Raw genomic sequence first — 11,825 nt, 5'->3', positions numbered from 1 at the left:
CATGGAGTAGCCAGGTGTGGCTGAGGCAGTCTGGAAGTAGAGCTAGTGACTGAAGACACAGCTACAAGAGTGAAGGAGCCAACTGCAAAAAGACCTTAAAGCCGAGAACTTGGGGACTCAACCCTGAGACCAGTGGGGAGCCTGGGAAAGTTTTCAACACTAAGCACCGTCTACAACTTCCACAGGCTCCTGGACTGCAGTGTTGGAGACCTAAGATAAAATCCAAATACCTCAAGACCCTTCCTGTCAGTCCACACTACATCCTGCAGCCAATTTCTGGGCCAGCCACTCCTGCCAGGCCCTCCCTTGTTGTATCCGTACCACTCACTCTGTGCCTGACTCTCCCCTATTGCTCCAGTTACTGCTTCCACTTATTGTGCATAGGTATTTCACTATGCAGAATGTGGACAGGACACAGCAGAGTGGCTCGCCTCAGTCTCATGATGGCTGAGATTCCAGCGCCCCCAATAGCTGCCAGGGACACAAATGATTCTAGGCTGGAACTGTCCCCAAGTTTCTGCACTTGTAATCCAGTGTCAGGCCTCAATTACCAACTAAAGCACCAATACAAGGTCTTTTCTACGCGTCATCTCATGACAGCCTCAGTATTGGCCTTTTGACACAGTAGCTCAGAGTAACCTTACCCTGGAAACCCTGTAGCATCCTCCTGCTACATCCTGTTCCTTACATGGGATTGGGATGGCCAGCCTGGATTGAGGGGGAAGTTCAAGGGAGACCATCAGATCCTGTAGCCATACTCAAAAAAACCAGCATCTACTGCAATTTGAGGTCACAGGTTAAATGACCTGAATCTTCAGTCCACCAATTCATTTACTGTCATCAGAATATTTTCAAGCCTGGGTTTGTTTTTCTCTTCAAAGACCATCTTTTTCACTTTTAGATACTAGGGACTAAGACTTGCCTGGCTAAAGCACTCCCTTAAGAAATGTTAGGGAGGGCTAGGTATAGTGTTCAGTCGCTGGAGTGCATGCTGGGCATGAATCAAGTCTTGGTTTAAGCCTTAACACCACATAAACCCAGCACGGTGCTGGGTTCCATGTCTATAATCCCAGCACTCAGGAGACCAGCCTGGGCTAGTGTTACTTTGTCCCCAAAGAACAAAAGGGGAGCTGGCTGAGGTGACACATACCTTTAATCTGAGCACTCTGGAAACAGAGCAAGCAGATCTCTGAGTTCACGGCCAGCCTGATCTGTAGTGAGCTCAAAGACAGCCAGTCTATAGAGACACCCTGACTTTAAAAAAAAAAAAAAAAAAAGGGCAAAAGGGTGGGAGTAGTTCAAATCATCCCTGAGACATGACCCCAGAAATGCCATGGACATTCCCTAGAATTAAGTTCCTTAGTCTCACCTGACCTCCAACCTGCTTTCTCCTCCTCACTCACTAGATGTCCCCAAAGTCCCTATGCGTCTTCCCCTCTTCAGATCAGCATCTGAAATGGAAGACGCCTCTCTTCTAGTCCTCCCACCACCACCTTCAGTGTGAGATACTAAGGTAGAGTGGACCAGCCAAGTCTCCCAGCACCATGTTAAGGACACTCACCAAGCTCAAGTCTTTTGTGCCTTGACCCAGGTAGGATTGATGGCCAGCTGCAGCAGCCTGGTGAGCAGGCTTGGAAAGGCACTGCCTCGGGGCTGGTGTGGAGGGTCTGGTGAAGGAAGCCGCCTTTGGGGGGCGGTAGAGGGGGTATCTGAGGTGCCCTAACTGCCACTGTTAAGTCAGTGACCACATTCCCTTTGTCAACCTTTACCCCTTCCACAGTAGGAAGCTCTTCCAGAAGCAGACACCAAGACTGAGTTTGGGGTGTAAGATGTTTATTAGGACGAACACCTGTGGAAAGAAGCAGGATTGGGCATGAAGAACTCAAACAGCAGGAGGCCTGACAAAGCCCTGGCTGTTTGGGAGCAGGGACCACAGAGGGGCCTGGTGGGAGAAACGCCTGTCAGTCTGCCCCACATGCACTAAAACAACCTAGCTTAGACACTGGGGCAGACCTACCAGGGAAAAGGGTGTGGCCTTGGGCAAGCCGATATCTGCTTTGCTGGGACTGACCTTGCTGGAGGGCACTCACTCACCATGTTTCCCACCGCCTAGGAAGCCTTCCTTGAAACAACTTGTCTGGCACATACCCTGCCCTCCTACCTTCTCAAAGCCACGTCTTCACACACATTTCCCCAGTGTGCTTCCAACCAGAAGCAGAAAAGATGCCCTTTTAAGACCCACACCCAGTCTTGGCTTACAGGGAAATGGGCTTTGTCTAAGCTTAGGCACTAGCTGAACCTAGCAGACAAAGCACCAGGGGCAGCTACAGAGGACCAAGGAGGGGCGGTTAGAACCTCTTGAGAAGACTCATGGCCTGTGGCCCTCTGGTCACCTGGTAAGCATACACGGCCGGCCTGCGTATGCCAGGCCCCCGGCGGAGGATGCTCTTGGGAGGCAGCACTGGGAGGGCACATCTGAGGGACAGTTCAGTGTACTTCCAGCCACAACCCTTGTGGGACTAAGTCGATTCTGCATGCCCCTCCAGCTTCCTACTCTATACATGAAGCAATACAATTCATGGAGCACACCAGATTAAATACTACTCACCTCAAGCATGATTTCCCCCTGAAAATACCAATGTGAGTCTCACAAGACACACATGGATAAAGCAGCTCCAGGAGCTGGGCTCTGAGCAGAGCTGCCCAATCTTGCTTTCCAATCCTCATTAGTCAAACTGACCCCCTTGGGTCAGTGCCGCCTGCACACCTGTCTCATCTGACCTAAAGAGACTTAAAAAATATTTGCATGGGCTTTTATTTTGCAACTACAACGACTTGCTTCCTGCACCTCTTGGAAAATGTAGCTACTTGGCTATAGTGGGCTACCACCCTTGCATTGTCCATGAACCCAGTGCCCACCCCAGTTCAGCTCTTCCAGTTACAGTGCCTGCCTGGCCGCTGTAAAGATGGGTTTGCCATCTATAATGAAGGAAGGCAAGGATTCCTGAGATACAGGGTAACAGAGGCCTAGAGAGACATCCAGCTTTCCCTGCACCAGCCCATACTCTAGGCCCTTGAGGCTGACCAGAGAAGCACAGACATGCAGAACCACAGGGCGAGGTCGGGGCAAATACACTTTATTCAGTCCTGGCATCAGACTGGCAAGTCCTGCTGTGGGTGCCAGTGCCCCAGAGGAGGATCCCTCCTCTCAGCTACGAGACTAGTTCTCCAAAGACCACAGACAGTGACATCTCTTCACTCACATGACGTTTTCCGGTTTTTTTTTTCATTGTCTTTTTGTTACTTGTTTTCTTAAAAAAAAAAAAAAAGAAAAAGAAAAAGAAAAGAAAGAAAAAAACCAAAAAAGGAAAGAGAAAGAGAGAAAGAGCGCAAGAAAGGCCCAGAGCCGGAGCACCAAGCTTTAAGGAGGCAGCTGGTGGCTTTGTCAGCGAAGGGAACGCGTGGGGCAGAGACCTGCGGAGACCCAGGACAGGGGTCGAGGAGGACTCTGGGACCGTTTGTTCCTGAGATTTGTGTGTGTGTGAATGAGTGTGTGTGCGCCACCCAGAAGGTGAGCACACGCCGGTGAGATACAGGTAGTGAAGGCAGAGGGGGATGGGGAGGCCGGAGGGGCGGGGCTAGAGCGGGAGACCAGTGGAGCAGAGTTGGCACCCGGGCAGGGCAACCTAATCTCAACACAGCTTCCTCCTAACTGCAGCAGTGCCACCCCTATTTCTCACAAGGGAAGACCGAGACGCAAAGCAACCATGTCCACTAGCTCAGCTCTGTCCCCAGTCGCTCTGGCCTGGTCTCTCCTCAAGCCACTGTTTAGACGTGGGCCTCATTCCTGCCACCCCTGTCTGCTGGTATGCCTGTCCTAAACCCTAGCAACGACGTGCTTCAGGTTCTCCCACTGAATACTGCAGCTGTGATTGTTGAGACTGGATCTGAGTGATAGGAAGGGGCGATGGACTTAGGGAGGAGCCCAGGCAGAGAGGATGCCCTGAGCTGATAGGGCGCTTCCCGAGGAGGGGGATTGAGGGGGCAGCAGGAACTCCGTCCCCAGACTAGTAGGTGTCTTGGTTCTGAGTTCTCTTGGACAATCCCATCTTGGATTTCCAGACAAAGACCAAATTCCCACTCGGGGAAAGGAAGTTTCCGGCAACCAAGATGGGCTGTAAAGGCAGTCACGCGGTGGAGGGTGGTGGTGGGCGTGGGTGACCCCATCATAGAAAAGGGGTTGACACTTGCAGAGTTTAGGGCTAGCTAGTTTCTATCTCTCCCTTTGAGTGCGCCTCCCATTAAGGCAGTCACGCCCCGTTGGGTCGAGAGGAAGCCACGGGCTCCGGGATCAAAGGATTTCTTAGGATCACTCTATATTAGCCCCCTCCCTTTCGAAGTTAGCGACAGAGGCCTGCAGCTCAACTGGGACCAGCCCCCTCCAAGAAGCATCAAGCATGCGCAAGAAGAGGACGGTTCAAGCTGAGGGGTGGGGCCTCGAGATCCTGGGGGGAAGGGAGGACGCCCTTCCTCCCCCCTCCAGGAGAGGAGGGGACTGGGAGGAGCGGCGGAGCGCCAGACCGCAGCGCCCCCTTAACCAAGGCAGGCCCGGGCAAGGGCGGAGGGATTCTGGAGCGAAGGGGCGTGCCGCCCGGCCACGAGGAGGGGCGTGTGCAAAGTGGGGGGGGAGGGGTTCAGGTATGTCGGGGAAACGGGAGGTGTTTCCGAGGGGGGCTGGCTGCTGGTGGCTACGCGGGACAAGACTGGATGGGGAGGGGCTTTGATGTCAGGGAGAAAGTGGGGGTTGGGCTGCCTTGGGGTGTGTCTGCGGGGGAGGGGTTATGTCTGGATCTGCGGGGGGGGATGGGCACAACTAGGAGGGGGGAGGCTGCGCGGGAGATGGGGTGCCAGCCTCGGCCTCCGAGGGGCCCCAATACCTGATTCCTGTATGTAAACAGCTGGTTTGGGGGCGTGCGCGCCCCGCTGACGGTGGGCTCAGTAGGTGAAAACCAGGTCGGCGATACTAGACGGGCGCCAGTCCCCTGCGATCATCTCGGTAACCTCGGGGGTGCAGTAGTCCGGGAACTCGAAGTGTGACGTGCCCGAAGGGGGCAGCAGGTCCGGGTCGCGGTCCAGGGCGCTGCAGTCCAGGCCGGTGGGGCCCGGGGGCATCCTGGACAGAAAGCCCAGCGGCTCCTCCCCCGACGCCACCGTCTCCTCTTCGCCCTCCTCTGCTGTAACAGCCTCCTCCTCCTCTTCCTCGGGTTCCTCGTCTTCCGACAGGGTCGGGGAGGCGGCGCTGGCGGCCGCCCCCTCGCCGGATGGCCCCTGTGCGCGCTCCGCGGGTCCGCGGGCGGCGCGCCCTGCCGGGACCATCCTCCACAGCTCGCGCCCGGGGGTCTCCAGTAGGCGCACTTCCAGCAGCTCCTCTTCGTCGTCGTCGTCGTCTCCGGCGCCGCCGCGCGCCCCCAGAGGCCCTCCCGTCGCTCGGCGGCTCCCGCGGCCCGGCAGCTGCGGCCCGGGCTTCAGCCGGCTGCCGCCACTGCCGCCTCCGGGGGGCGGGGCCGCGCCTTGGCGGGCGCCCCCTTGCTCTTCTTGCGAGGCCGGTACTTGTAGTCCGGGTAGTCCGCCATGTGCTTGAGGCGCAGCCGCTCCGCCTCCCGTACGAACGGGATCTTCTCCGAGTCCTGAAGCAGCTGCCAGCGGCGGCCCAGGCGCTTGGAGATCTCGGCGTTGTGCATGTCGGGCCACTGGTCCATGATCTTCCGGCGCTCGTGCTGCGACCACACCATAAACGCGTTCATCGGCCGCTTGATGTGGCCGCTCGGGGTCTTGCACCAGCCGGGCTCGCGCGCCCCCTCGGCGGCCGGCCCGGGCCCGGGGCGGCGGCCGCCGTCCCGCTTGGCCCGCGCGCCCCGCTGCTGCACCATCGCGCCGGGCCCGGGCCGCTAGACGCCGCCGGGGGCCGTCCGCATCCTCCGCGGCGGCGGCGGTGGGGGAGGAGGCAGCGGCGACGGAGGGGCGGCTCCGCCCGCGGCTGGGCCCGGCCCCCGCGAGCTGGGAGCACGGCGCCCGGCGCTCGGGCCGTCTGTGCGGGGGGGAGGTCAGCGGCGCGGGCTCAGGCGGGCTCGGCGCGTCCCGGCCGCCCGGGCCAGGAGAGCTCCCGCCGCGCGCCGCGCATTGTTTTGCGGGGCCGAGGACTCGAGCTTGGCAGGCCCCCGCGGGCTCCGGTCGCGGCCTGGCGCTCCTCCGCGCCCCGCGCGCGCTTGCCCGCCCGCCGCCGCCGCCGCCCGCGCCGCCTTCCAGTGTCTTTCTCCCCGCGCGGCCCCGAAGGCGCGCGCGCTCCCCTCCCCCTCGCCGGCTGCGGCCGCTGCGGCGCGCGCGGGGCCGCCCCGTGTAAACACCGAGGTGCCCGCTCGGGCAGCGGCCGGGCCACGCCTCGCGCTAGGTGTCGCGTCATCCGTTGCTGGGCAGAGAACTCGGCATTTGCATCTCCCAATCGCTGGCTGCCTGGGCGGGGCGGTCTGGCGCCTGGGATGGGGCGTGGGGGGGGGTGCGGATGAGGTCGGTTTCTTTTCTTAGGATGGGGGTTGGAGTGAAGGTGGGGGGGACGCGGAGCGCTTCCCATCTGGCCCTCTAAGCTTTTCTTTCTCCGCCTTGCTTTCGCACTTTTGTATTACTCAATGACACCTGCCGCCAGGTACGACTTCTTCCCCGTCTCTTTCTGGGACACCGATGGAACACTGGATGCTACAGAGGAACATTGATGAGGGGCGGGCACCGAGACTCAGAAAAGCGTTTTTCGGGGACAGACTCACCTTGTCTTGGATGGAGCCCCTCCCTCTACATACAGGTTCCAGCCACAAACAGGCTTAACAAATGCTTTTGGGCCAAATAATGGTTTGTTTGTTTTTTAATCCTTGGGGGCACTAAAGGGACACCTAGGGACCAGAACGCCCGCTTTCCCACAAGCCGCAGGACGCGCGCTGCCACTAGAGCCTGTCTGGCGGTCCCAGCGCGCTCCCTAGCGCACCGAGGGGCAGGGCCACCTTGCGCCAGGAGCCGAGCGACCTCGTGCGTTTCTTGCACCCCCGGGCGCGTCCTGGATCTCGCCCAGCTCGCGCTGCCAGTCCACACGGGGCGGGTGTGCGCCTCGCCCTGCCCAGGGCGGAGCCTTTCTGGGGGCGTGACTGAGCGCGCTGCAGGCGGCGCGTGGCGGGGAGGGGCCGCGCTCTCCGGGCTCACCACGTGTGAGCCAGTTGTAGCACCGCCCGGCGCGTGCAGCCCTAGGGGGAGGTCACCTTCATGGCGCTTGGGCCGGGACGATGGGAGGGGGCGTGGAGGCCTCGATCCTGTGTGCCCCAACTGGGCGGGGTCGATCAGTGTCTGGAAAGTGACATTCCCTGTAGTGGAATGGGCATGGTTCAGGGTGGACAGCGAGCAGTAGACCTCACTCAACTCTGGGCGCAGAGAGGACTGAGTGCGAGGTTGAGTGAGCGTCGGCAGAGGTGTGGGGTGCGGTGCGGGGTGGTACTCCGGGAAACGGGCGGGTGGATGGAGCGTCCCTAGTGGGAGGGGGCAACTCTAAAAGGCACAGATGCTGGGAAGGTTCTCGCTCTGCTCCCGCCCAGGGTCCTTCTTCTCATTGGAAGCTAGAAATCACTGCCTTTTAATCTCCCCAACTGCGGCTTGGGCGGTTCTTTGTTCGATGGAGTCAGACTTCCTGCGTTGACTTCCCAGCCCCTCCTTTTGCTTATAGTGCAGAAGATGCTGTTTCTCCTTGGCTCCGTGGCCTTATGGATTAAGTGGGATAATCTATGTAAACACGGTCTTGGTGCCTAGTAAAAAGTACAAGCTATTTGGAATTAGATTTCTTAGTAGTTAACACAGGTCACCAGCAATGCATGGATACCAATTTCATGAGAAAAACATTTGGTGGGGTTCAAAAAAGGTATCAAAACGGTGATCGTTGTGTGTTCATTGAAATTTCGTAGGCAGCTTTCCAAGGCACCGTCGTGTTCCCAATCCTAGCAGCAATCCTAGTCTGGTTGAGGCAGGATTACTGTCAGTTTGAGGCTAGCCTTGGCAAATAATTTAAGACCTTTTTATTTTTAGTCAGTACTTTTACAATTGACTAGTCAGAATATTTAAAGTGACATGGGGAGTCAGGGAGATATAGCTCAGCAGTTAGTCACTTGCTACCAAGCCTGACTTAATTAATACCCAGATCCCACAAGGTGGAAGTAGAAAACTGACCCTAAAAGTTGTCCTGACATATCAATTCTCAATTCTCATTCATTCTCTGCATCTGTCTGTCTGTCTGTCTGTCTGTCTGTCTCCCCTACACAGATACAGAATAAATAATTTTTTGGGGGGGGGCGTTCAAGAACCTTTCTCTGTGTAGCTCTGGAACCTGTCCTGGTGCTTGCTTTGTAGACCAGGCCGGCCTCTAACTCACAGAGATCCGCCTGCCTCTGCCTCCCAAGTGCTGGGATTAAATGTGTGCAACACCGCCATCTGGCAAGTAAATAAAAATTTAAAAGTGTCATAACGATTTCTAGCAGAGCTTCCCTTTCACTGCTTGGAGCCTCTCTACAGACCTTTTTTTGTTATTTTTTTTAACGCTGTAGCACCAACTACCATTAGGCTAGTGTTCTAATCTTTCCCAACCATGTTCTTGGTCAGATTAAGTTGGTCCAGTTGCTTCATTGTTCTTAGAAGAAGAAAAAAAATCATCGGTTACTCCACTGCCTTTCCCTTCCCCCCTTTCTTCCACACACATGCTCATTCTCCGGTTATTACACTCACGCCATAGGTAAGCCCTGTGATGGATGCTGCTACATAGTTATAGATCATCTCGCAGAGTGGTCCTCGGCAGGGAAAGATAAATTCTTCCTTCCCTATTACAAGTGTCAAGGACAGAAATGTCATCACTTCAAGAGCCATTTACGAAGTATGTGAGCCTTTCTAAACTCCCCTAAACGAGAGGACATTTAACACACCAGGCATTGAATTTGAAGCCAGGGCTACTGAGTTTCAGAAGTCACTAAAACAGAAGTTCGCCCCCCCCACCCTATTTTACTTTGGGGTTGGGGTTGGCCATAGAAGCATGGGTATGTGGAGATCCAAGAACAACTAATGGCAGTCATTTCTCTCTTCCCATCATGTGGGTCTTGGGATTCCCCACCTTTACCAGCTGAGCCATTCATTTGCTGGAGGCCCTTCTTAAGGAGCAATTGGAGGAACAGAAAGAAAAGACAGAGGAAGAAGAGTGAGTGCCTAGGACAGAAAGGATTAGCGCTGGGAGTTTTCATTCAGGTGAATTAGAGAAGGGAGTTTTATGGACTTTGGTTTTGTTCCAGAGTCTCAGAGGGCTGCTCAGACTCATCTTTCTTCTCAGCTCCACTAACCCTTCCTCCACAACCTTCCGAGGTCCTAGAGTACCCCACCCTACCCAAGGGAGATAGACTGTAAGACCCTTGCAGTGGCTGTTTGAAACTGTGACGAGTACCAAAGTTTTCGTATACTGATTTCCCCAGTACACACGAATTTAACAGCTTTCCCATGGTATGCACATGTCTCACTGTGGTGCTAACTTTTATAAGTGGAGGCACAACAGCAAAACTAGTATGCATTTTTTACAGTTTCTCTGTTTTGCGATTCACTTGTATGACAGGTGTGTGCAGATAGATGCCCACGGAGGCCATGATGTAGCTCATTTGGTGGAGTGCTTTGCAAAGAAGGCATCAAGTCCTGGAGGTTCCATTTTCAGATCCCCAGAACTACCTAAGACCGGTGTGGTGGTACACCTTTATAATCTCAGCACTCAGAAGGTTAAGGCAGAGGGACCAGAAGCTCAAGGTTATCATCTGCTATACAATTCGGATGACAGTCTGGGCTACATGAGATCTACCTGGAATAAATGATGAATGGATGAATAAATGAATGGCTTGCTTCCCATAGTGGTTAGGGCTACAGCCTCAGGGGAGGTCTTCAGGTCCTGGAAAGAGGTATTTAAACGCCTATCCTTGCCCTTGTTCTTTTGAGGTAAGTTTTTTTTTTTTTATTGTTGTTATTGTTTGTTCGGTTATTTGTTTTGTTGCCATGCCCACCCCTACCATGCTGTGTTCTCTGGCTTTCCACAGCCAGTATCAATCAATAGTAAAAGGAAACCTCCCAAACTCTCAATTGAAATAAACCTGTTCATAACCTGATTGGCTCAGGTAATTGTTATAGTGACTGAAAGCTGGCTAACTCCCTCATTCACAACCTGTCCCCACGCCCCACCTTTTTCTTTAGGATAAGTTTACAGAAAGAGACCCAGCTATCTAAAGATATGCACATTTAGTGGAGCTGCCTTGGTGGTTGAAACTGTGCACTGATATTCCAGAGAACCTAAGTATGATTCCCAAAACCTAAATTGAGTGGCTTACAACTGCCCATTAAACTCCAGCCTCAGGGTGATCCTGCACCTTTGGCCTCAGCATGTGCACAAACCCATACATATAATTTAAAGAATAAACACACATTTAGGGCTAGATGTATATAACGCAGTGGTAGAGCATGTGCTTACATCTGTGAGGCTCTGGGTTTAATCTCAGGCTCAACCAAAATAACAAAAGATACAGTTATATGTTCCCTAAGCATACAAACTTGTATTCTGGCTTGCTCACTATTATACTTTATGTACACGCATGTACACATGCATGTATTCCTTGGCACATAAAAAAGAGGTCAGAGGGCAACTTCTCTCCTTCCAGAATGTGGGTCCCAGGGATTAAACTCTGGTCATTAGGTTTTGTAACAAGTGACTTGAACTGCTGAGCCATCTCACCAATCGCCTTATTTCTTTTCTTTATTGTACTCATTTCATTGACACCTGGGGCAGATAACTTTTAAATATTGTGTTTAAATGGTATTTTCAACTAGCAGTCATAAAATAAAATGAATAATACTAATATAGTCTTTGTTTGAACTTTGTTTATGTAATTATATCAGTCAAGGGAAATTCTATATCCAAGTACAAGGGCTGGAGAGATGGCTCAGTGGTTAAGAGCACTGGCTGCTCTTCCAGAGGACCCAGGTTTAGTTCCCAGCACCTACATAGTGACTCACAACATCTATAACTGGAGTTATAGGGAACTCAGCACTCTCGTTTGGCCTCTGTAGACACCAGAAACACAAGTGGTACATACATGCAAGTAAAATATACATACACTTGCAGTTGTAAGGGAAAAAAAAAAAAAGGTGGAGACAATGCCAGCCTTGTCTCAATGTTTAGTTTCAGGTCGGTCAGGGATATATTTTGAGACCCTATCTTAGAAAGTAAAATAGAGGGCTGGAGAGATGGCTCAGTGGTAAGAGCACTTGATTGCTCTTCCAGAGGTCCTGAGTTCAAGTCCCAGCACCCACATGGTGGCTCACAACCATCTGTAATGGGATTAGATTCCTTCTGCTAGTGTACATGAAGACAGCACTCACTCATAACATACATGTAGTTCTGGAGCTTGTCTACCATGTGCAAGTCCTAGCCCTGGGTTCCATTCCCAGCACTGAAGGAATAAACAAAAACTGAAATAAGTTAAAAAATAAGTACATTAAAGCAAATTTCAGTATTAATTATTCAAACTGGATAAAATGACATCTTACTAAACAGTAGAAATAGAATGTTATTTATTTTTTTTAAAGATTTATTTATTTATTATGTATACAGTATTCTGTCTGCATGTGTGCCTCCAGGCCAGAAGAGGGCATGAGATCTTATTATGGATGGTTGTGAGCTACCATGTGGTTGCTGGGAATTGAACTCAGGACCTCTGGAAGAG

The 11,825-nt window shown here is 53.4% G+C and overlaps 1 protein-coding gene across 1 annotated transcript; it reads right to left on the bottom strand.

Moving 5' to 3' along the window:
* Positions 1–3,120: 3,120 nt before the first annotated feature.
* Positions 3,121–6,046, bottom strand: LOC113836375 (transcription factor SOX-12-like). The gene is given in 2 exon segments (XM_027421505.2): positions 3,121–5,561; positions 5,564–6,046. Coding segments are annotated over 2 exon segments (933 nt in total). The 5' UTR covers positions 5,931–6,046; the 3' UTR covers positions 3,121–4,995.
* Positions 6,047–11,825: the final 5,779 nt, after the last annotated feature.

This window comes from Cricetulus griseus, chromosome 6, assembly GCF_003668045.3.
Source record: "Cricetulus griseus strain 17A/GY chromosome 6, alternate assembly CriGri-PICRH-1.0, whole genome shotgun sequence".
Lineage (NCBI taxonomy): Eukaryota > Metazoa > Chordata > Mammalia > Rodentia > Cricetidae > Cricetulus > Cricetulus griseus.
The sequence above is the reverse complement of the archived record's forward strand: the minus strand, read 5'-3'. Positions and strand labels throughout refer to the sequence as shown.